The sequence below is a fragment of the Crocodylus porosus genome, unplaced genomic scaffold (genome assembly GCF_001723895.1).
Source record: "Crocodylus porosus isolate Cpor-Errol unplaced genomic scaffold, CroPor_comp1, whole genome shotgun sequence".
NCBI lineage: Eukaryota > Metazoa > Chordata > Crocodylia > Crocodylidae > Crocodylus > Crocodylus porosus.
This window is the reverse complement of record NW_017728907.1, coordinates 45,274,360-45,300,225: the sequence shown is the minus strand read 5'-3', so window position 1 is coordinate 45,300,225 and position 25,866 is coordinate 45,274,360. Positions and strand designations below refer to the sequence as shown.

Here is a 25,866-nt window from a genome sequence, read left to right as displayed (position 1 = left end):
ACCCCAGCTGACTTCCTGCCCTTTGGGCAGGGGGCTGGACTCCATGATCTCCCGAGGTCCCTTCCAGCCCTAATGTCTATGAAATCTATGAATCTGCAAGAACCAATGCTGTTTCCACTTCCCTCCACACCCAGAGCATATTAGATGATAGAACGCCAGAGGCTCCAAGGCCAGCCAGCAGTCCAAGTCCAAGTCTTGTGAAGAACTTCTAAAACGCAGCAAGGGCAGGGTTTTACCATGACAGAGAGCTGGGGATAAACTTAGAGGGGAGAGGAACCCATACCTGGTACATCTGGATGGCATGTGATGCAACAAACTTGGCCCCATAGACTTGTCCATCTGTCCATCTCACTTGCACAACTTCGCCTTCAGCAGGAGGGCCCAGCTGCAGACAGTTCCGACTCTTCACAGCACAAGGGGGAAGTTCGGAGGAAAGGAGAAGTCAGATGTGAGCAGCTTATTTTGAAGGTGGATTCTTGCCTTTCTTAGGTCCAAGCTACACCTTCAGTTGCAGCCATGCACCACTTTCTACCATGTCTTTAGTTACCCCTACTCCCAGCCCTATGCAACCACCACAATATTGTGGTGCAGAGGCACCTTTCCAGGGCACCCAAGGCACAGGGGATGCAAACTGGTCTTGTGAGAAGCCCAAGGTCACTGTTCATTTTACTGCTGCAGCTTTAGCTACAATGAACAAATGACCAGTAAGATATGGCTTATAGGTCATAACAGCAGCTACATCTACCTGGCTCTGTATAGGGAACCGCTGCAGCCTGGTATAGCACTGACATTAAAGACAGCAGCTAAACAAGGGCTAGCAAGAGGAAAAAAGAGCTCCTGTCAGAAAGAAGGAAAAAAGCACCTTGAAACCAAAATATTATGTTAGGCGGTATAGGGCAGGTCTAAATGAGTCGTCGTCTAAAGCAGCATGTCTCAGCCTGTGGGTCACGACCCAAAAGTGGGTTGCAAGAATACATGAGAGGGTCATGAACAAACTTTAAAAATGGATTCTCCTTTAAAGAAAATCGTGACAGAGTTCCAGCCTGCAAGGAGCTGCCTGGGGTCCCCCTTCCCACACACACCCATCCCCTGCCCCACACAGTAGGGGGCTGGGGCCAGCAGGTCAGGAGATGGTTACAAATAGGTCCTGGTACAAAAGGGGTTGAGAACCAGTGGTCTAAATCTACATTTCTCCTCTCAGAGGGGAGCACTTCCTACTCCAGGTGTCATTGTGTCCCATATGGCTCTGAACACATTTGTTCCTACAGTGGAAATGTACAGAACGTTCTGCTGCACCACGCGCCCTCTGGTGGAGCAGTCTTCTCACTGTACAACATACCACAATGTCCTCTGGATAGAGGTTGTCGCTGAACGAGCCGTCATCAAAGTTGACTTCATAGAAGGTTTCCTTTGTTAGGCTGACCACTTCACACTGATAGAAGCGGCCGTTCTTGTGCTTGCTGATGACTATCTGGCCAGGCGATAGATCCTGCAGAGCTGCCTTGGCTCGCTGGGAAGAGGAAAGTTCTTGTTATACAGCTGACGTGAAGGACAGGGCTTTGGGGCACAGAACTTAAGCCTTCCCAGGGAAGCCACTGAATGGTGTTGCTGTTATGCGACTGCTTATGCTCAAGACCCATTCACAATTTGAAAGCATTTTGTTCGTTTGTTTGAAAGTTTCCCTCCAGAACTTTAAATATTTACAAGTAACCCATTTTCTGCAACTGCTGCAAGAGTTTGGAACGTCACTTAGGCTGTGCAGAGAGTTAACAAGCGCTCGCTCTTTAGAGCAGATTCCTCACAGCTTGGGGACCCGAGAGTTGCCTCCCCTTATGGAATGCGGCAGTTTTGTCTGTTGGGAAGCTTGTACAAAAGCCTTACACAGTGATCATCAAAAGCTGATATTTAAGCCCTTGCAAAGTCTGCTGGGATTCTGGTACCAGCTCTGTACAAATATCACACACTACCCAAACACAACATTAGTTATGCCTTTTCACAGCACCACTGGAAGGAAGGCGTCAAGTAACACTGATGCAGGAGAGAAGCGACCTGCCTGAGGCCATACTAAGTTGGTAGCGTGTCAGAGGTCATAATTCATGAGTTCCTTGTCAGGAGACAAGGAGCCACAATCTTTAGGGTATGTTGGACACAAGGACAAGGAATCAGATGACAAGTCTGCAATGGAAATCACACAAGCCAAAGCTTTTCAGGGCTCCCTGAGATACTGGCCTGCTCTGAGACCGTACCTCGTTTCCCTCCCACCCCATTCTCTGCCCCCCTTCTGCATCCCCCATATAATCTCACCTCTGCCTGGGATGGAATCTTATGCCGAAAGCAAGTAATGAAGACAACAAATGGCCAGTCATCAGGCTGCATCATAACTCCGGCTGCTTGAGCACAGCTAACGTGGAAGGATGTAGGACATCGACCGTGGGAGCACTGCACACAGCAGCCAGCAATTCTCTTCCTCCGCTTCTTACAGAAGATGCATTTCTGCAGATGACAGGAAACTAGAGATTACTAGAGATGGCAAGGCTTTCCCCCAGCAAAGGCCTGTTGGCAAGAGGGTAATCCACCTTCTTTGGGACTAGGTACCCTCAAATGTCATAGATTCACTTTGATCCAGGAGAGACGGGCACTTGTTCTTGTAGTGGGTTAGTGGGTGAACTGAGTTACGCTAAGGCTCTTAGCCATAGTTTAGGCCTTCCTGGAACTAAGCAATAACATTGTATAGAGTGCAATGGAAAAAGTGAGTGCTGTAACTAGTATGGCGGGTAAACCAGGTAGTTTCCCTAAACGGAAGTGAAACTAAAAACTGAATAGGACTGGAGTACCTCATCTAAAAAGATGAGGTAAGGAACTTGAGGACTGGACGATTTGGGGTGAGAAATTACTAAAGTAACGGACAAGCAAAGGAACAGCTGTTTTCATGCTGTTACTCTGGGGAGACGGGGCAGTTGTAGAATTTCTGCTTGATCAGCAGGAAAGCTAGAAACAAACATCTCACACACCCAGCAGAGGACCCGAGGACAATACCACCGATGTTTGCGGCTGTAACATCTAAAGGAGCCACTTGCCAGGTCATGACAGGGAGGAATCTTTAATAGTAACCCCCAAGCACTATTACAAGTTCACTTGATACCAAGTCAGATGATGAGCCATGTCAATCCTTGGGAGTCTCTGCCAAAAAGAAACCTACTGATAACAGTTTTGTTTCAGGACATGGCAGGGATCTCTGGCAAATATCTGTGTGCCTGTTTCCAAGGTTATCTATTTTAGTTTCCAAGTGTCCAATAAATAGATGGTAACCAGAAAAGTGACAAATTATTCTTCCTTTTTTCAGCAATTAAAAAGGCAATGGAAACTGTAATATCAGACTGTCATGTTTTACTGGGAGGATAAACAGGCTAGTTAGGAGCATCATTATAACCTAAGATTTTTTCAGAGAACCAGAGTTAAACTGAGGAAAACAACTGAATTTACAGATGCAAATTCAGTGACCATTTGTTACAATCAGAAGGTGAGATTTGGGAGATTCAATTTGTGTTAACTGGACTATTAACTGTCACACCCCGGATTAGAACCTTAAAAGCAGATCAAGCAAGTTAACACTCCTAGATGCAAATACCTCCAAACATCTGTACAGTGAACTCTAGTTAATTTGCCTATGAAATGATTTTCCAATCTCAGGCTTGTGTGGTTGCACTGAGCAAACTCCTAATGAGGATGCCAAGAGAGACAAGCCAAGCAAGCCAGACTAGCTAGCTGGGACCAACCTCCCCCAGACAGGCTAGACACACACACGTGCACATTCTGTCAACCTCATCAACTTCACCTCAGGCTCTACTCAACTGCTCTTTGCAATAGTCTCTTCTCCATTATGCTGCTTTGCCAGCAACCATACACCTTCCATCTCTTCAGGTACAGTACCTGCAGCACTGTCAGTTCTCCCAGTCTATTTATTTTGATCAGCTCAACCTAACCTTGCATGGGAAAATACTTAGTCACCAGACTATAGCCAGCCTAATATTAAAATAATTTTGCTTTTAGCGTTGACAAGGACAGTAGTCTCAGAGCAGTGTTAGCTGACATGCTTCTTCACACAATGAGTTTTCCCTGCATTAAAATGTAGTCCACATCTTAACAGCAGTTCTTTTTGGGAAAGGAGTCTTAGTTCCCTTCCCAAAGAGGTCTGAATTCTGCAAACAGCTTGGCTTTTTGCAGTTTCGTAGTCAGTAGCCTGGACTATGGCCACAGCAAATTTGATAAAAGGCAACTTCTTAGTAATTTTTACGAGAAATGCTTTTTCAGAGCAGAAACATCTCTAAATCTCACACCCTATTACTTGGACTGGTAATTATAAGGCATGATATGCAAGTACAGCCATCCATGTAGAGCATAGCTGAATTTGGTGAGGCTTGTGCTGTTAGTTGGAAGGGAAAGGCACAGTATAAAGTTCTGTAGGTCCTTAGAGAACAACCTTTTAATTCAGGTACCAAGGGGCTCCTCCATATAAGGGTTCTCTGCTACTCCAAAAACTAGCTAAACCGTATCACCACCTGTGTCCAATGCCTAAACTGGAATTACTGTTAATGCCCAAGAACAGAGGATACTAGTAACAGGACTGATTTAGCAACCCAGATTCCCACCACCAGATTTCATATTTCCTTCTGTTTCTCTTATTTCTGATCATCAGGAAAGTGCTCTCCCCCTCAGACAAGCATAGGAAACCCTGTGGACAGGACTTCAGGGAGCCCCAGCAGCGGGAACAGCCCAGGCCCTCCTTACCAGTCTGAAGCGCTGCAGAGGGATTTTGCCAACATCCACTGGACTGCGCTCTGCGATATTCACAAATTTTGCCTCCAATACAGCTACAGCGCACATCACATGGACCCACCTGCCAAAAATCAGCAGTAAAAAGGCATCAGCCCTCATCTGAGTCAGGAAGAGGCTGCCGGGATTTGATGGACATTTAGTAGTACTGATAAAGCATGCCAGACCAGCAAACAAACTGAAGTCTTCCACTGGCTCACAGAGCCAACTTGGGCCAAGCAGTATGAGCTTCCTTCCCATTCCCAGCTAGGGAGGCGCGTAAGAGGCAGAGACAATTCAAAGAGCTTCAGACATTCCACCAAACTGATCTGCTCCTGAATCCCCAGGCAGGTTTGTTCTAATTCAAACTAGAGGCAAAACATGCTGCACTAACATAAGACTCTGCCTCATCTCTTGGAAAAGATGAGAGTGAGCTTAGTGCCAGTTTTGCAATGCAGAAGCCATCACCAAACCTCAAACTAGTCTATTGGCAGTGGTGGGGTTTGTGGAGCTCTAAGGATATCGGAGCCTTTGGTTGCTCTATGGGGCTCTATCTCTCCCTCTCTCTCTCTCTCTCTCTCTATATATATATATATCAGAGCTCCTAGCACCTTGTACAGATCCAGGAAAGTATGGACCCAAACACAAGCTGAGCTGCACAAAGTTCATATTGGGGCAGTTTTGCCATGTTCATCTCTCCCCCAGCTCAGCTCCACCTAACCATCAGAACATAACAGCCACTGCCCTTTTGAAAAAGTTTGCCTTTTGAAATGACTCCAAATATACATGTATCCATATACTAAGCAGTGCAAGCACTTAATAGCACCTACCACCACTTAGAATGGGGTATCTCCTGGGAAGTCAGGGACTGGCAACATAGATAGAGTACTGCAGACAACTGCCCACAGCCCTAGAGCATTCACACAGTGTGCTCACGTCCATATGCTTGCACGCCATCCCACTAACCCCGTAAACCTAGAGTACATCACTGGCTGCTATGTTACCTCTGTGGAGCCCTCTACATCTAATGACTCTGCTTTAGCAATATTATGGCAAGTACACATGTTCAGCTGGAACACTCACTTGTCATCGTTGGCTCTCTGTAGGGCACCACCTCGTAAAGAACATAAACAGCAATCCTGCCACGAGGAAGAAGATGAACAAGCTTGTTATCTGACAGATAGTTAAGTCTATAGTCATTAAAAGTGGACATGCTTCAGACCAGTCATTATTGTGCTGGCTTCAAAGCTTTCTCCCTGGGACACACAGAGAGAGGAAAAGCAGCATTTTAACAGTGACAGGACTAATAATGTGAGAAAGATGACAGCCTAAGGGCTGTCAATGCCACCGCTTTTGAGAAAACCTTGACTCTAGTTACTCGCTACTGTCCAAAAAGTGAGGAAGATCTACAAACATTTGTAGGAGACTGATGGTGAGTGCACTGTGCTCTCATATCAGAGAAGCAAGTTCCTATCCCAGTTAGGGACAGGTGAAGGGAACTGGGAACAACTCCCCCACTGCAAATATGATTTAAAAAACTGCTGGCCTCTGGAAGGGAATGCATCCAGCCCTTCTGCCTGTCCAGAGCCTGTGACACTTGCATAGGTTCCACAGACACCAGGGCTGGAAGGGACGTTGTAAGATCATCGGGTCCAGGCCCCTGGCTCCAAGGGGAGGAAGCCAGCTACGGTCAAAGGATCCCAGCAAGATAAGAGTCCAAGTGTTTCCTGAACGTGTCCAGAGTAGGTGCTTGCACCACCTCTGGGAAACATCTGTTCCAGGCCTTGGGGGCTTGGACAGTAAACAAGTTTTTCCTCATGTCCAGCATAAAACAGTCCTGCAGGAGTTTGTGACTGTTGGATATGGTCATCCCTTAGGGTGCTCTGGTGAACAGGCGTTCCCCCAGATCCTGATGAAAACCCCTTATGTACTTACAGGCTGCCACTAAGTTACCCCTGAGCCTGCGCTTCTCCAGGCTGAAGAGCTTGCAGCCCCTCTTCATAAGGCCTGTTCTCCTGCCCTCTGATCACGCGTGTGGCTCTCCTCTGGACTCTTTCAAGCTTCTCCACATCCTTCCTAAATTGTGGAGCCCAGAATTGGATGCAGTACTTCAGCTGTAGCTTCACCAAAGCCGAGTACAGGGGGAAGATGACATCTGGGTCTTGCTCAAGATGCAAGCCAAAGTTTGTTCGCTTTGCCAACTGTGGTATTGCGTTGGTGGCTCATGTTCATCTTGTGGTCAATTATGACCCCCAAGTCTCTTCTGGCCATGATGCTAGCGAGTGCAGCACTGCCAAGCCTATAAATGTGATGCAGGTTCCCCCCACCCCGTGGAGCGCCTTGCATTTCTCCATATTGAATGCCATCAGGTTTTCATTCGCCCACCCTGCAAGCCTATCGAGGTCAGCCTGGATCACCAGTCTATCCTCAAGTATGGATACTTTTCCCCAAAATTTGGTGTCATCAGCAAACTTAGCCAGTCTGCTTCTGACACCAGCGTCCACATCATTTATGAAGACATTAAAAAGGAGTACAGGTCTGAGAACGGAGGCTTGGAGGACACCACTAGTCACCGAGTGCCGAATTGGTTCAGTTCTGTCAACTACCACTCTCTGGATCCGACCTCGGAACCAGTTTCCCAGCCATCAGACTGTGGAGCAGTCAAGGTCGCAGTTGCCCAATTTTTCCATGAGGACTCCAAGTCACAGGGTTTTTTAAAGTCCAAATATATGATATCAACCTGCTTCCCTTTTGTCCATTGGACTGTCATTCTTTTTCCAAAAGAACGCCTTTTCTCTGGACCACATTCTTCCACTCTCTAAGGTGATTTAAGGTGAACTAAGTCTGTACCTAAGCAGCAAAAATACCTACCATGCAGGACCTCCCCTAACCCCCACAAAAAAGGCTGCCATGCAAAGGGGAGTTTGTGCAATGTTCTTACCTCTTCTAAGGCATTGGCTGCACACCTGGAGCACACCCAGTCTTCAGTGGCCTTGTTAGGCGATGCACCGTAACAACCTAGAACAGAAAAAACTACTCAGGGAAGCAGCACTGGCATACTCATCAAGAGCTGAAGTGTTTTTGGTGTGCTCCCTGGCCCAGAGAAGGTACTTTATGCATCTCAAGTCACCAGTCCTCTATCCATACAAGGTTTGTGCTACGGACACCCATGATTCCCCTGGAGGAGTGGATGCAGCTTGCCACACAGACTAACAATGACCACAAGGAAAGGGGTCCCACATACAGAAGCACATGAGAGGCAAAGCCAGTACTGATAGGTGAGACTTGGCTTAACTCACTGGCATGAACACAGACATGGCAATTTCTGCAGGTGATCAGGAGACTGGTTCCATCTTCCTCCAGGTAAGGGGTTGAAAGGTTAACATCTGTGCTGCAGCCAGTGGTGGTAAAGCACATCTCGGGTATCAGGGGCTTGGTTCGGATTTTCCCATCAGCGGCACTTGGAGTCACTCCAGAGTTTTGACTGTGGCCTCCACATTCTGCCTGTGAGGGGCAGAAGGATACACAGGACTGTTTACAGGAACTAGTGGAGTTCTCATGTCTCCCTTTCACTTACTCTCATCACCTGCTTCATTAGAAGCAAACCCCAGATGAAGGTACCTGCTGCATACCAGCAAGCCAGCAACCAAACCAACTTAAGTCCCTGCATCATCCAAACCAAGGTCTCAACTTGCAAAAGATAAGGTACAGAAGGATGAAATCCCTGGGGTGTCAGGGATTCAGCTCACTTGGATTAGGAAACAACCTGCTCACCAAACATCCCATCAAGTTCTCAGTCACAGCAGCTTCAATGCAACACATTTTTCCACGCTACTGACCAGTTAGAGGGAGATCAGAGAGGTCTGAATCACATCCTCCTGTGACAGGCCACAAGCGGGAGAAGTTTTATCTGGCACCTGTGGGATCAGTAGGTCCACTCCTTACCCTAAAGATGTTTCTGTGAGAAACCTGCATCGCCTCAACTCTGAGAGATAGCTGCAAAGGACTGCAGCATTACCTCATGGAGCACTGTTAGCTACAACCTCCAGTATCTAGGCAAAATACTAACATGCAAACATTTCTTTAAAAATACCCACTACTGCTTCCTGATAACTAACCATGAACAAAGCTAATGCACCTCAGAAATTGATACTTGCTGCTGGGCAGTAGACAGATTCTTGAAACGTAGCTTCCCACTGAAGAGAAGACTTTCAGAATTATACTTTCTTATAACTCGGTTCATTCAATTAACCTAATGGCAAATTAACCACCAATTACATTTAAAAGTATATGTAATGCATTTCCCCTCCAGTTATTTAGTCTTCCAAAACCCAAAGAGAATAGCAAAGCCTGACTTCATGTTCTTAAAAGCTTTCAGGCCTCCTTTATACAAAAGGGCAAGGGCAAGTCTCCAACAGTCGCTTAGCCTTTAACAAACCTCACAAACAAGAAGCAGACCATTTCAAGAAATGAGCCAGCGCTGCCCCCTGGTACTGTCCCTGTTACAGCAGGAAGGAGAGGTGCATGGGGGTTACTCAACAAGAATTTTAAAACTGAAAAGTTTATAAAGTTCTTAGTTTTCTTATTCTCCCTGCTTCCCCTTCAAAACTGTTTGAAAATTCTGCATCCCCGATGTTCAAGAGTATTCAGCAAGAAACTGATAGAAAGACGACATCAACTGATGTCAGAGTCAACTGAAAATATTTACCTCCTAATTATTCAAGAACAGATCTCCCCGCCCCCCCCACACACACACATTATTTTGGAATTTCATACCTATTTTGACGAGCAACTTTTCAAGTTCAGTATGTCCCTTATTCAATCTCCTACTCACCAAAATCAGAGTAGACCAGAAAGTGCACATCAAGTCCCCATCTCCAACACAATCTCCCCATTTATTGCCTAGTATAAACAGCTCTACACACTCCTTTACTCCAACCTTTATACTAGCTGCTTATGTACTGATGGCAGCATACAGCTCACCAGTTCTAGCACTCAGCCTGCCAGACACGCTGGGTTTGCAATCTGCGCTGAGCTCTAGGCTGCCACAGCAACACTACTAGTAGCACCCAAACTGGTTAACTTAAAAGTTAACTCATGCAAGTCTACACAAGCACAATTACTGCAGCAGGGTCCTACTCTAAGAGAAGACAACTTCTGCATACACAGGTACTTAAGTTGGTTTTCAGCGCAGTTGTAGTGGATCATCTTCCCCTACCCAAAAAAGAAGGAAGCTCTTCCCTTTCCTGTCACCCAGGAGCAGACTTTGGGTGGGTTTCCAAGTTTTAGTTAAGAGAAGGAATCTGAAAGCACGAGTACTCCCTTGCCATGGAGCCAGAGGAGTGTAGCTTTACACTTGGCTCCAAATGCAGCCATGTGTATAAAACAGGAACAGGTCTAAGTTCTGCCAGAACTGGAAGGAAGCAACCTTCTAACTACAGGCAACTGACACAGCTTGAACACAGGTGTTGTTTACCAGAACACACAGGCCTGCAGACTGATTATTTAACAACAGACGGAAACACTGCAAGTCTGACGTCAGGAAAAACCTCAGGACCATGGCAGCTATCTTCGCTCAGCTTCTTTCATGTAAAAAGTGGCTCTGGGCAGCTTACCTGGTATGTCTGGAAAAGCATGCAGACAGCACAGTAAGGGGACTGCTGAGCCATGGTCCGATTATATTCTTTTTCTGCTTCGAAATTGGGAGGTCGATTCTGCCACAGCTGGCTAAGGGGTTTGGCCCAAGGCTCTGTCTCCTCAGACTCTTCTTCAGGAGTTAGCTGCTCTGATGACTCTGCAATAAGAAGTTATTTCACATCAGTGTTAGCCACATATCCTGTTGCAGCCACTATTTTATGAGGACAGCATACAAGAAGCAATAAGGCAAGGGGTGGGGAAGAAACAGACAGATGGAAACACCAAAAATAAGCAGGCACTAAGAGAGTAAGGAATGGTTTATAAACCCTAGCCCACACATTACAGTTCCCTCTGCTAAAGGTTATCCACCTATTATTTGAAAAATGGTTTGTAAAAACAAAACCGATTAACGGAGCACCAGTGGTGACTATGGCACTACTCCTGTCCTCAGAAGCCTATCTTCCTTCCAATCAGTTCCCCACAGGTTGGGTGTTAGCCAATAATCTATTTTAAAGTACAGATATTAAGTCAATTATTGGAACTGCTCCAAGGAAATCTTAGTTGTGAAAATTCTACCAGAGGCTTTTAAAGTTTTACTGGATGGCAGAGGTTTTCAGTCCCCTAGATTTATATAATCTCACACACACACACTCTCTCCTCCCACCTGCACCCCTGATGAAAAAGTGCACGTGAACCTTAGGTGAACCAATTTCACTACACAGGGGCTGAGCAAGAGAATGAAGCAAGAACCTGGGCTAGGCTACCTGGCTGGCACATGGTTGGATACATCCCACATTTTCAGGAACCATGGGGAAAGTTCTCCATTGGTCTCAGAAGCCCTCTCCTGTCCAGGGTTTTTGCCAGACAACCCACTGCCACCCCCTGTACATGATGAGCACACAACTTACCATCATCGCTGATGCAGTCTTTTACCACGAGTGGGTGATGACGTGGGAGTTTGCTCAAGGGCTGGCGACGACCCTTTGACTTTTTACTCTCTTTCATTGATCTCAGATATTCTTTTGCCATCTGGACAAGGCAAAAAGCCAAATCAGCAGCCATATTGGAGAGAGATCAATTTAGGCCCAAAACAATACTGAGAGAAGTAATTTTTAGAAGACATTTAAAAACAGAAAAAATTCCAAGAAATCAAACTTTGAATTCAAGCTTCCTTACACATTTGAAACCCAAACACTGCAGCACTGTATTGCTACAGGAGAAAGATGTCAAAACACATTCATCTATTTTCCTTATTCAAATTCAGCAAAACACACAGTTAACCAGTCATTATTTAACAATGAAGTTAGGTCTGCTGAATGAAAACATGTATTCTGCTGTTCAAGGCCCTGATCAACCTGCTACGCAAGAACTGGAGACAGAGACCAGCACAAATTGGACTGTTTAAATCTAAGGAACTATAATAAGGGGCCTTTAGGAGGGATGTCGACAGCATCGAGAGGGTCCAGGGAAGGGCCACTCGTAGTTTTTGCTTCCCCAGTAAACCAAGATGGATTTTAACTAGTGTAGCCTCTCTCAGTTGTGGTTTTCTGGGCATCCAGTAAAACTGTCTTAAACAGAACGATATGAATCAATGGCTAGGAGAATTTAAACGTGTTCCCAATTTGAAACCGTTTTCCAGCATTGTGAAACCAGGCTTTTAAAAGCATCAAGTATATACAGAGTCTAGATTTTATTTTGTTTGCACACCAATATAATCACGTTGTGATCACTTTTGGGAGGGACTGACAGATTTCTTTACTTCATATGAACTAGGATTAGCGGACACACTACCCCCACCAAACGGCCTGAGCTGGCTTTCTCTTCTTCCCCACAAGAAACAAGTAAAATACCTGAAAAAACTTTCAGGCACGGCTCCTAAATGAACAGGTAACAAGGCCAATTCCCTTGCTGCAAACACTAACTTTTCCTTCTGCGTGCATTCAGTAAAAGCTCGAACAGATGGAATGACCGTTGGTATACAGGGTGCAAGCCAGCAATGAAACTGCAAGAATGATTGAGGGTTTATTAAACCCTTTATCCTCTGTTGGGCTAAGACACCTTTTATCAACATGACAGATCTTTTCAAATATTCAGTTTGAGATTTAAAGTCTGACAAATCCATTGTGTTCTTCTATCTATGCCCCTTTGTAACACTACACATCTCAAAAGGGAATAGTCTCGATTCAGTCTGCAAGGAGATAGTACTTTTAACACTGATGGTATGGGATGATATCCAAATTTAAAAGTTACAGTTTGCTCTAGTGAGACAGATCACATAAGGGAGCAATTTTCAGGCAAGGAGACCTTTCGTACTGACATCATGGGAATTCAAAGCTTAAACTATCAGAGCTAGGATGCTTGCAGTTTGAGCTCATCCACCATAATTCAGCTGTTACCTTCTCCCATTCATACCTCTGCCAGTTCATGCTCACTCATACTGGCTGTAGCGCTGGCTTTCTTCCCTGAAGCCTGTTCCCTGTCAGCCTCGTTGGCATCCCCTTTAGCATAGCTGTGAACAGTAAGTACTCTGGCTGGACCAAGAACAGTCTGTCTTGACAGCAGATTGGTTGATTCAGAGTCAGAAGAAGCAGAATAAGCTGGGGAGCTGGACTGAAGGTACAAAGCTGAATTTGGCTTAGCAGCAGACAGAACCAAGGTGGAACTTGCAGAGTGGGGAATGGAAAGATCCAGTGCAGCTGCCTCCTCCTCTTCCTCTTCTTCCTCTTCCTCCTCTTCATCCAGCTTTACATTTTTCAGTTCTTCAAATCTGACAGAGGAGTCCTCACAATCTGGAACAAAAGTGCAGAGTGTTCATGAGATCAGAGCAGCGGGGAGAATGTCCTACGCCTGTCAATGTAAGGCAACATAAAAGAAGGAGAAGATACGCAGGCAGGAGGTCCCTTGCCAGTGCAGAAGGCAAAACCAGGAAAAGAGGAGCTGAATTATTCAGACAGCTTGCCTAGTGGTCCACACATGACTTAGAGGCCTGCTGCAAAGCTGGGAGAATCCTACAAGAAGATATGTACATGTGTTACTGGCAACCATAACCCTGGCCCTTTCTGCCTTTTGTGTCTAACATCAGTGAGAAGCTACACAGTGATGACTGCTGAGGCTTTCAGTGTGTTTCTAGGGAAAGGCAGAGGACGTGGAAAGGCTGTAAAAGTAGAAGGACCAGTTTTCTTAAAAAACTATTCAGTTAAATACTTCTTGTTCCCTTTAAAGGCACCTTATAAATAAGCAGCTCTCATGATACAGCATTAAGCATCTGGACAGACGCAGCAGGACCATACCCAGGCACTTTCCCCATCTCTAATCCTGGCACTTTTGTCTCAAATAAAAAGTCACTGACACCAAGGGGCTACAAACTCAACCATTAAGACAAGCAGTGGCCTCCACATATCCCCACCTGTAGAGGCAGGATTGACACCAAGCAGCACAGGGCAGCAACTTGAGCTTTTTACAAAAGGGACCTTTCCTGAAACAAGACGACCCCAGGGCACACAACAGTGACATTTCTCACTGTTTCCACCTGCTAGTCAAGGTGCAAATAAACTAGTCCGTGTCTCTGTCAAAAGGTCAACAAATAACCTCTTATTTAAAGAGGGAAATAACCTGGATTGAATACCAGTGACTCTAATGTCCCTAACTTTAACATAATCCACCATCGTACCGGGAAGAAACTTAAGAGGAAGTTACCTGGAAGTGCAAGTCCATGTTCATCCTGCTGCACAAGCTGACTACTGGGTCCCACAGCAGGCTCTGTGACTTCCATCCCGTACTGCACAGAGGTCAGCTCCTCCTTGGGGAAAGCCTCGCTCTCACTCACCTCCTGGGGCACCTCAAGACAGACCCTGTGCCTCTTGGTTCCTATGCGGTGCTTAGGCAGACTGTAGGAGACAAACCCAGAAGTTATTGGTCACAAATACTTGAATGAGGCATCAAACTGATACCTGAAATAGGGCTGGCTAGGTTTATACCCCCATACCTTGAATTTTAGAAACCAGAAGCTGCAAGTTACATAGGATCCTGGCTATTCCAAAACAACAATTTCTATTTTCAGAGACTAAATGAGTCACCACCAGTGGGGTTTCTTGAGCCTCACAATACCTGATTAACAGAGGGCAATGTCCAAAGACATCCTCTTCCCTTAAATCAAATCCAGGGACACCAGCGTTTGCATCCCATCTTTCTGGGGAGTAAATGATTTCTTAAGCAGCAATGAATAGGAAATGCATATCACATCCAGCACTAGCGCTAGCCATGGATTCCCACAGGTCCAATACAGTGGCTATTTCTCCTGACCTCCAACATACAGAACACCTGCCCAATCTCAGGCTTCGGCAATATCCCTACCATGCAAGTTATGGCTACCCAAGCCAGTGTGGCATGGCAGGCAGGGCACAGCACCACATCCACCTGGATCCAAACACTCTAAAATAAGCTGAATGGGTCAATATTTATTTGGGAGAAGGTATGCATTGCAGTTCCCCAGTGGTCTGTTTTGAGACTGGTATTGTTTAATATTTTCATTAAGCAGAAGCCTCAAGCTGTAGCAGAGGAAAATTTAGGGGGAAGATTAGGAAGAACTTTGACTCTGAGGGTGGGAAAAGGCTACCTAGAGAGACTGTAGAATCTCCATCCCTGGAAGTGTTCAAGAACAGGTTGGACAGACACTTGGCTGGGATGGTTTAGTTGGGTGATGACCCTGTACTGAGCAGGGGGCTGGGCTAGACTACCTCCTGAGGTCCCTTCCAGCCCTACTTTCCTACAAAGAGTGAACCCTCTCCCTAAGACATGCACCAAGCCAAACTGGAACAACAAGTATGAGAGCACTTGAAGCTGCCCAGGCTAATGAGTGAACAGGAAAGCATTCACCACCACATTTAGTTCATAGTTGGTAGGTTCGGAAGGGACCTGAGCAGATCATCAAATCCAATCCTCTGCCATGGCAGGAAAAAGTACTGGGGTCAAATGACCCCAGCAAGGTGTTCGTCTAGCCTCCTCAACCATTCATTTAACATTACCTCTTCTTCTCCTCCAGATCTTCATCTTCTTTGCACGGCTCCCCAGTTTCCATTTCATCAGAACACTGCTTTTCAGTCTCAATTTTCTGGACGAGATCCCCCTTGAAGAACTCGGCTGCCTCCGGTGTTGGAAGAGTGTGGTCAATGATAGTCACATCTTTCCCAGCTTTCCAGAGCTTGTAGCGATCTGGTTGGTATTTCCTCACAAAAACATCCATAGAGATCTTCACCATGTCCTTCCGACATGAACACTGCAGTTGCACAGAATATGTAAGGCCACTTACGCAAGAATACTACTTTTCAATCCAGTACTACTTTACTGTCATCAACTGCTCTAACTCAACTGAAGTAAAAGATCTTCCAAAGACTTGAAAGCTTTGAGTCTCACAGCCCACACAGGTCAAGCACTGTCCCCATGTGAGAATCTTTATGCATAAAGATGAGGCAACTTGCCCACAGTCATGGAATACAAAAACACATCTTCATTGTAGAAAAAGAGAGAGGTTTCTAGTCAAGAACAGAACATCTACACCTACTGGCTTATTCATGCAGGGGTCCACACTTATCTAAGGTGAAACCCCTAGCTTGGCAATTTGTTAGAACAATTCCCCATTAGGAGGATTTCTTCTGTAGGGCCTCTGGTCTTAATATTGCAGAGGTGAGAATTTTTGCAGCTTGTAGGATGACACAACTAGGCCCAGAGGAGACAGGCTTTAAGCTTCTGCTCACTGGCTATGACTGGCTCAGCATTACAGCCAGGGCTAGCTAGCTCCAAGCAGTAAGCAAATCCCAGAGTAGAAGACTAAGGACAGGTTGCATTTTTCAGCACTGTACTGCAAAAGGGGGTGTTCACTTAGTCCTAGTGGCTCTGGTGCTTCCCCAATACATAGGCTTGGCAGAATTCAATTTTTATTAGTAAAGATCAATTTCACTTCACATTCACAGACTAGTAAAAAAATATCTCTGTCGTTAACAATTGAAGAGAGGGGAAGAACAGAAGGGAATTAAAGGCCTGAGTATAGAGGTCTCGCTAAAGAGGAAAACGGCTGCGGCCTAATGACTTATCAATTAAGCAATTAGCTGGTTCTTCAGAGGTGGAAAATAACAGGCTACTTAAAACCCCTACTGGAGTGGGGAGAGGAAGACAAAATAGCAGTGAGGAATTCCTGACACCACAGTGGGACAACTCAGCTGCAGAAAACAGGGAAGAGACTGTAAAAAGGAGGCAAAGCAGCCTACTTGTGAAACTGGTACATGGAGAGAAAGTCTCCAAATAGAAAAGATACAAGTTTGGATGTTTTCTTGGCTTTTTCATGGGTTTTTTTTTGCCACCCCAGGGGTGGAAGTTCTTTATGTTAATTTATTTCAAAAATTGATAAAAAAAAATCAAAACAAATGCTTAAAACTAACACTGATATTATCTGTCAAAATTATTAAAAAATTAAAATTGAATTCAGCCAAGCCCACAAAGAAGCCATTTTTAAGCAAGAGTTTTCCAACAGTCTGCTTAAACGCTCATCTAGAACACAAGAGTTGCACAGCTTTAACCTTTTTGTTATGGCCAAAGCCACAGTCCTTTCCCATGACATGAGTGCAATTATGCTAGGATAAAGTTGGTCATATTCACACATCTTAGCCCCATACGGGATGTGCAGGAAGCTACACTGATATGCAGCACTTTCTTGGCAGTGCAGTTGCATCTGTGCTAAGGGCTGTGCCAATCTGACTGTTTCAGTAAGACAATGCAATCTCTCAGCAAACCAGTATAAAAGCTGTTTAGATGAGCTAAGATGCCGCTTGGGCCAGGCAGTAACAGTCTAACAGCATCTCTCCTGTCTTAAAACAGCAGGCATGCAATTATGCTCTAAATTCTTAACCTAGATCCTAGATGATGGCTGTACACCACTTGGGCAGTACATCACTAGGCCCATTTCATGCTGCTACTGTATGAAGGTACAGACCCACATTAGGTAAGAACCACGGTTTGTTCTAAAACAGTTGAAGTATCAAGGTGCCAAAAATATATGAAAGTCAGTCAAACGGACTGTTTTTCCATATGCAACAGAGAAGAGCAGAAGACCACTTACTAATACAGACTGCTTTCCATACTCGATCCACCGAAGAGTGGCAAAGTTGGTAGATTCTGCACAGTTAAACCCATGATTAAAGCCAGCATGATAACCATAAGGGAATGTTATCATAAATTCTCCAGCCTCCTGCGTTACCTGGAAGAGAGCCGACATAGATGGGTTAGTGCTTTTCACATTCTCCTACATTTGATGTACAAACCACCCGTGTATTTTTCTTAGGCAAAAAAGCCTGAATTTTAGGGGTTCACATTTTTTTCTCATCATACTGGACAGACCCAGCAACAGCTGGAAAATATCAGGAGAAAAAGAACACCACTTTCAAGCAAATGGCTTCATATTCTTCAATGCATATTTTAGCCAAAAACACTAGTCAAGAACACTACGGTCAAAAACACTATGGTCAAGTGTTGAGATGGGACATTATTACTTACACCCAACAGTTTCCAAAACACATTCTTCACTTATTTAATCTGCACTCACTTCCACAGACCAACAATGGAAGGAAGAGCACTTTTTTGGCAAGAGAAATCCTACCTACACACGTATCACAAGAATTCATTTGTGTTTCTTTTTAATGAAGGGGGCTTGACATCTGAACAGCCTGTCTGGTCTTTTTCTGCCCCAACTATACACATTGACTCAATAAAGAAATAGTTACTTCACCTCATAAACCTTGCTTCTCTCATATCCTTGAACCATGACAGCTAATGAAAGGAGTATTTTTTAGTATAATCTTACAGTTTGATTTAGGAGGCATCCCCTTTAACCCCCGTCAACCTTCCCACAGCCCTCCTTAAAAATCCCTATGGAGATTGAGAACCACGTGTTTGAATTGGTTACACAGGAGTATCATAGCCTTTCTTCCCTCACCTTATCAAAGGGGATGCCATATTTCTTCAGTATTGATGGCGAGATCAGGGTCATCTTGTGGCGGAGAAAAGCTTCACAGCTCTGCGCGCTTCCTGGGAAAAATCCTATTTAAAAAGAAGCATATGGAGAGTGTTAAAGTGTTCTGTTGAAATCTAGGAAGTCAGTTCCTCAGTTTGTTAGCAGTAAAGTTACTGCCCGAACAAAGTGTTCTAACCCTGGCCTGTCTGAGTGCAATCCCATTCCAAACTATGAGGAAGAGGCAGGTAGGAAAAAAGCAGCAGAATAGCCACAAGCCTCTGTACAATATTGGTAGGGTGCAGTTACCCTTCCTAAAAAGGGTGCGGATACTTAGATATTCTTTCCTTGCCTTTCAACAAAATTCAAGGAAGAGCAATGAACAAATAACTTGCTATTTTAGAGAATTAAATAAGTTTACAAATAATGTTTACATATGTGGAGAAAAGGTACAGCCAAGTAGATGCATCCAAAACACCTTTGAAGACATTTTACAGAATTCAACAAAAAAAGAATGTGTGTCAACATCTTAGTAATTTCAAGTAGGAGCAGATGACAGAGATTTAATGATCACTTTGTATTGCTGGGAACCAAAAACCAAGAGTATTGTTACTGCCTCAGTCAGAAAGCAAGAGCAATGACCCTAACTCAATCATAGGCATCATCACAGAATCATCACTCCATGGCATATGGGCAAAAATTCAACAGCATGAAAAGATATTCGTATTACTGCAGTACCACCTAGCCTTAAACAGAGATCAGGACCCCACTGTTCTGATACAAACCAGAACAAAGATTGGGACATACAAACCAGAACAAAGATTGGTCTTTGGGTCACAGTCTAAATGCAGTTTTATAGTCTTATGCTTAGTTACTTAAGTGATAAATACAAAATATGCATGTTAAATGACATCGGTCTTGCTCCTCCCCCAGGAATCAACTACCGAAAGACAACCCACATTATCATTTGTGGTGTTATGAGTGCCAGACTGTTCCCTCAAGAAAGCTTTGAACATATTGTGGTCTGGTAGAGGCAGGACATAGGCCCAGAGTAGCGGGAAGCAGATTACCTTTGGCAAGTCGCTCCAGCCGTTTCCCATGTTCTGGAGGGATGGAGTACCTGCAGGCATGAGAGCAAGTCAATCAAAGGTGGGGGCAAGCAAGAGTTTGGAGGTTAAACAGAAACAAACAAATCCACTTCAACTTCAGGCATGAGAAAGTCAGCAAGACAACCCCCGCCCCCCGTTTGACTATTGCACAGGTGAAGTGAAGAATTCCAGCTGCCAAGTTGCATTAGAACACAGCTATACATACTAGTTTCTAATATTATGGTCATACAACCAATTGTTGGAAGATACCAGAGGAAAAAAAAGTGTGTGTAGGAAGGAATAATTCCCTACGAAGAAAGATATGATCCATGCTGTGAAAGAGTTTGAGAACCTCTGCCCTACCTACACACTCTGGGCCCCAAGTCATGCAGATACATCCAGCAACATACCAGATCCACCTGCCTGTCAGTCTTAATAGAAAGCACAGCTACACTGCACTGGCTGATTAAAAGCCATTACTCTCCATGACAAATTAATGGGCCTGCCATGTTGCCTGCAGATGCAGTGTTCAGTTCTGAGAGAGAACTTGTAGGGTTTCTGTGTTTTGGTCCTACCCACCCTAACACCCTAGTGCTGCAGTACTTCCTTTATACCCGAGAGCAGTAACTTGACTTTCTAGAACACACTCAAACCAATGAACCAAGTCCACTATGTACACTCAGATACAAAACTCCATGTGCAATCCTCCTCTTGCTCCATGCAGTAAGTAACAGCAGTGGCCAGGGAGAGAAATATCTAGCACTTTCCTAATCAGCACCATTTTTTTCTTCCCCCCACCACCCTCCACACCTCCAGCCAGAGATTCCAATAGTTGATGGCACTCCCTCCAGTGAGATTCTGGAGCTGTTCTAGGAAACCTTACCATGACTTGGGCTCCCCAAAGTGCAGGTAATTAATGCTGTAGAGGTCCATGTCCTCAGTATGCCAGGCAAAGGAGGTTTTCCACATCCCAAAGTAGAGGTAAGGGGTATTCACTCCTTCGATGGTTATGCCACTTTCATTCTCCACTACATCCAGGATTGTGTTCAACCTGCCAATATTCCATTCATCTACATGCTGTAAAACATGGAGCTCATTTTATACAAGAACCAGCAAGGATAGAACCATATAAATAAGATATCAGCTATAATATACTGGACTAGTGCTACACCGCACTCTGGGACAGAACAATCTCTCATTTCTGCTGCCCAATCCAAAACCTTCAGCTTTCTGGTCGCTTCTTTCTTTCTTGTTTTTTTTTTTGAATTCAAGTCTTATATGGCATTTGACTGCTAAACTCCTACTAATTCACCCTCTCCCTGAACACGAGATCAGCCAGTGCATCATAAAACTGAAATTCTCTACCCGCTAAACAAGCTGTTGAGAGCAGGTTAGCAAAGCTTGTACTACCCTTGACTACACTGTTTCTCTTCAACAGGCAGAGGACTTCGGTCATTCAAAACTATCACGTGTTTCCTCCCAAGCCTCTTTTAAAGTACTGCAATATTCTAACAGTTTAACAAGCAAGATGTAACTGCATTATTATGCGCTCGGTTCTGATGCTTATCCACCAGCAGGTTATAGCTTGATAGTGACACACCACAATGACTAGGTTATCCAACTATAAAGGAGTCCCACAGAACTGTACACCCCAGTGGATATAAACAGAGTACATATTCATATACGCCAATATTTCAGGCTCACCTGTGTCCCCCAGTACATAACACCATTAAGTCAACTCCATGCTTTAACTGTACGTTACAGAATTTTGCTCCTGGAGTTTAACTATATCATAATACTGTTTTAAAATCTGGGTAATCAGAGATGCCCTAGAGCAATGAGCCTTTTTTAGCCTGCTTTGGCTATCTAGGATAAACGATAAATGAGTTATGGAAATATAGGTTACTAAATTCCCAGGTAATAGACATTGGAAACTAACAGTCTGCTACAAACTTCATTAAAACCTCTCCAAGAGAGACAGCCAACTGCCAGGGACAACACCTACAGCAAGACTCACAAGTTTATGTTACCAGAAGACTGAAACTGTTTCTCTTTACCTTCTCGTAGAGCGTGCCATTAACATCAGCACCATAGATAGGGGCATTGAATGTGAGGTTTTTCCAGTATTTCCGCTCAAGGTCCTCAAAGTCAGTATAGCGGGGCGTGCAGTATCTAAAACATAATCAAGTTTCACTTCATCAGTGAACAACTCTGCCACTCAGTACAACAGAATGTATGACAATGTCTTCCCGCATTAAGACAAGGGGGATGGAAGGGTCTCTCAAGAATAGCCTATCATACTAGTTAATGGGCACTGGAACAGGGATCAAGAGACAAAAACTGCCATAGCAGGCCAGACCATGAGCCAATCTAGCCCAGTATCCTGTTTCTGACAGCAGCACGGAGCAGATGCTTCTAGGGAAAAGTAGAAGAAACACAGCCTATATAAAGTGATTCACCTCTGCCATACCTTCTCAGGTGTCAGCAGTCATAGGTTTAGGGATGTCCCTGACTGTCGTGTTGAACAGCCTCAATGGGTCTCCATAACATTTATCTAACCCCTTTTTAACCTAGTTGTGTTATTTACCCCCAATATATTCTGTGGTAATGACTTCCACAAGTCATGAATTGTGAAAGAATACTTCCTGGTTTGTTTCAAATCTGCTGCCTCATAATTTCATCACTATTACTTATGTTATAAAACCTAGTTAATAACAGTCTTTTGTTCATTTTTTCTACACCATTCACAACTTTCTAGACTTCTGGCACATCCCCTTAAGCCCCACTTTTGCAAACTGAGAAGTTCCAGTTTTTTTAGTCTCTCACACAGAAACTGTTCCATACTCCTGATCATCTCTATTGTCTCTGTGTGCCTATTCTCACTTTATATATAATTTTTTTGCTATGGAATGAGCAGAACTGCACATGATATTGAAGAGGTGGGTACACCATAAATCAGTATTAAGGCATAATAATATTGCTTCCTTTTAAATTCCCTTCCTAATTATTCATAATGTCCTTTTAATCACTGTTCCTTCACACAGAGATGATGCTTCCAGAACTATTACAATGAGATACAAAATCTCTTCTCTCGAAAGGGTAATGCCTAATTCAGAACCCATCACTTGTATGCAATTAGGACTTCACCCAATGTATATTACTCTGCTTGTCAAGAGACCCATGTCCTACACCGATACGACTTGGGGCAGGTCACTTCAATATTGTGCCTTTGTTTCCTTTCCTGCTTTTTGTCTCATCTGTTCAGGCTGTCTGGCAATGCACAAACAAGACACTAGTCTCAGCTGAGGTCTCTGGATGCTGCTGAAAAATCAAGACCCAGGGTACCGCCAAGAAAAACTTAAGATTTTCAAGAAGTATATAATTTGACTTATGTTATTAGGTTAAACAACATGCACTACCCTTTTGGCATTCTGAAACTCATTTTGTTGAAGGAACTACATTTTTTAAAAACAAGTTACTTTGAAAACTGATAATAGTTTAAAGTCTTGTTTGCTTTTCGTCTGGCTTATCTACAATCTGTATTTCTCTACTGGCCTGAACAACGGAAACTAGTTAAACAGTTTCACTTTCTGATTCTCATTGTTTAGCATAGAATCGGTATGCTCCTGTTTGCACAGGATCAGTAATATAGGCTCTCTAGACCAAATGGTCATTCACACCTGTTTAACAGGAATTAACTAGACATTAATTAATAAGCCTCAGTAAATAATTCTGCTAGAGGAACAGAATGCAATTGTATAGCCTTTGCAGGACCAAAAGCAGCACAGCAGTCTTACATTTGTGACTGAAGAGGGTAGATGTAACATATAAGGGCAACAGATGTGTTCATTATGGGAAGTTCAGCAGTCATTCTAAAGACTTTATTCCTGCTGAAAATAAACACCACCCACATTTTCCCTCTATTCAGAAGCATCCAACTATATGCTAAGGGTGTGTCAGTGTTGCACGTCTTTGCTGCAACAAGTCAAAAGGGAAGACTCCCTCGTGGAGACGCAGATCCATTCATCCACTAGTCTCTGCTGACAAAACTTCCCAGCACAGACCAAGCTTCAGCAAAGTCATGAAACAAAGCCCACGCGAGCGAAGACGACGCGATAAGCAGCGAGCGCAAACTCTCTTACTTGTCACTGTTTGCAGTCCTGCGGAACTCCCGCACAGTCATCGCCTTCTTCTGGATGTTGTACTGAGTGAACAGGCCGGACTGCCCAGTGACCAACTGCTGGATCGGCGCTGGGATGACCAGCTCGTCGATGTCATCATAGCACTGCCGTGGCTTCCATTCCTTTGGGGGAACTACCTGGGGGCATCATGGGACAAAGGCAAATGTCAGAAAGCTTGGCCACCAAACACTGCAGAAGCTTTGGGTTTGGAGGAGGAGAGAACAACAAACAATGACTGCTCAGTCAACAGCTGCAAGGAAGGCATTTGGCAGAAGCAATTAGACGGTCAGACTTTGGATTATGGCCTGTAAAAATAAATAAATCAATCAATGGCAGAGTCGGGGTCCTTTGCTCCTGTCTGTCCACAACCACTCTTCATCTTCAGTAACGGTGGGTCTGCAGAGTGGGACTACATTACGGTCCTCATAGCAACTAAGTTCCCATGGAAGAATAGTGCTATTGACTAAAGTGAGTATACATCTGGCCCCGTGCGACTGCGGACACAGGTTACAGATTAACTAGTGCACTTGCGGGGGAGTTCGTTGGGATTCTCGCAGGGCTATTTCTGCCCTGCTACGAGAGCCGCACTTTTCAACACCCGGGAGGGGGCAGGGGGCACCCCGCAAATATTAGACACAGGATAAACCCAGAGACGGCAGAGGGGAATCTGGAGGGAGACAGACGTCCTGCCCTGCTGCAGCCTTCCTGAGTGCCGTGCCATGAAGCGACAGTGTCGTTGTCTTTCTGTACTCGACAAATAGGGTTTTTTGAGGGCTGCCTCATGTCTGGACCCAAGGGAGTGACCCCAGTGCAGGCAGGAGGAAGAGGGGCAATCCCTGCCCCCTCAGGCCATTCGGGGGAGGGGAGCCTCAAGTCGACCATGAGGAGGGGGGTACCACATCCACCCGGGGGGGGTGTCCCGAATTCGTGAAGGAGAAAACGCCCCCAGTCTCCGAAGGGGGCATGCATCCGGAGCAGGGGTCGAGTCTCCCCGATTCTGCCGGACTCGTCGTGGAGGAGGGCAGTACTCGGCCCACTGAGGTGCCCCACTGGTGGGGGGGGTTCAATGGGGGAGAGCCGGGGGTAGGGGAGGGGCAGGGCAGTGTCCTGCAGAGTCCCAGGCCCAGGCGGGGGTCGCCCCGAGGGCCGTGCCGCGCCGTACCGGAAGCCGCCCCCTCCCCCCGCCCACCTTAGCGAGGCCGGCGCGGTGCGCGCCCTGTGACTCTATGTAGGCGATGTATCGCGCGAAGTCGCGGAACTCGGCGGCGCTGGGCCGGAAGGTCATGATGCGCGCAGCGGGGTTGAGATGCAGGCTCTCGGGCTCGGCCGCCGCCGCCGCCGCCGCTGCCGCCATGTTGCTGCTGCTGCTGCCGCCTCCGGCCCTAGGCTCAGGCCTCTGACAGGCCCCGCAGCCAACACCCCGCCCCGGCCCGCCCCCCGCAGCCATTGGTGCGCCGGAGCCGCTACGGACCAATGACTGCGGGGTCTGCACCAGTACCGCCTTCTCATTGGCTAAGCACCGACGCCCATCACGCGCCGGGCCTTTCGCCAGCGAATGGCGTCCGCCGCCCCCGAAAGTAGTCCCGGCGCGGAGGGATACTAATTCGTTGGGGAGAGAAAAGAGATATTTCAGTGCGACTCCGCTCCAGGCGCCAAAGAGTCCCCCGCGCCGCCTCGGCCTTCGCTCCCCCCTCCCCACACTGGCGCCCCCAGGCTGTAGACCAATCGCAGCGCCCCCTCGGGTTCTGACCAATAGGAATTCGAGTCGGGAGGGGAGCCAGCCAATCAGGGCGCAGAAGCGGTAGTTGTTGCTAGGCAGATTAGGGCTGAGGCTGACACACCGGACTGGCCCGGGGCAGTGCACGTGTGGCCGCGCGTCCCGCGGGGCAGAGGTAGGGGCAGGGGCAAGGGCCGCCTGCGCTCCCAGCCGCCGGGCCTGGCACACGTGTCATGTGCCAGAGCACGCACGTCACACATCATATGGCACATGTAACATCACACACCAGATCACACGTCACATGCCAGATCATGCATATCACACACCAGAGCTCACATGTCACACATCATATTTCATAGATTTCATAGACATTAGGGCTGGAAGGGACTTCGGGAGATCATCGAGTCCAGCCCCCTGCCCCAGGGGCAGGAA

General features: G+C 45.8%; 1 protein-coding gene across 1 annotated transcript in view; it reads right to left on the bottom strand.

The window, feature by feature from the left end:
- The window catches only part of KDM4A (lysine demethylase 4A), a 30,941-nt gene extending 5,848 nt beyond the window's left edge, over positions 1-25,093 (bottom strand). The window contains exons 1-19 of the mRNA XM_019531285.1: positions 24,907-25,093; positions 23,679-23,854; positions 21,594-21,708; positions 20,420-20,613; positions 19,519-19,568; positions 18,434-18,537; positions 17,561-17,698; positions 15,474-15,724; positions 14,146-14,336; positions 12,862-13,238; positions 11,358-11,478; positions 10,428-10,606; positions 8,112-8,316; positions 7,754-7,830; positions 5,896-5,951; positions 4,789-4,897; positions 2,305-2,493; positions 1,340-1,510; positions 284-403 (exon numbers count right to left, since the gene is read on the bottom strand). Of these exons, the coding sequence (XP_019386830.1) occupies positions 284-403; positions 1,340-1,510; positions 2,305-2,493; positions 4,789-4,897; positions 5,896-5,951; positions 7,754-7,830; positions 8,112-8,316; positions 10,428-10,606; positions 11,358-11,478; positions 12,862-13,238; positions 14,146-14,336; positions 15,474-15,724; positions 17,561-17,698; positions 18,434-18,537; positions 19,519-19,568; positions 20,420-20,613; positions 21,594-21,708; positions 23,679-23,854; positions 24,907-25,071 (2,988 nt within the window). The 5' untranslated portion in view covers positions 25,072-25,093. The remainder of the gene's footprint in view (positions 1-283; positions 404-1,339; positions 1,511-2,304; positions 2,494-4,788; positions 4,898-5,895; positions 5,952-7,753; positions 7,831-8,111; positions 8,317-10,427; positions 10,607-11,357; positions 11,479-12,861; positions 13,239-14,145; positions 14,337-15,473; positions 15,725-17,560; positions 17,699-18,433; positions 18,538-19,518; positions 19,569-20,419; positions 20,614-21,593; positions 21,709-23,678; positions 23,855-24,906) is intronic.
- Between the last annotated feature and the right edge of the window lie 773 nt (positions 25,094-25,866).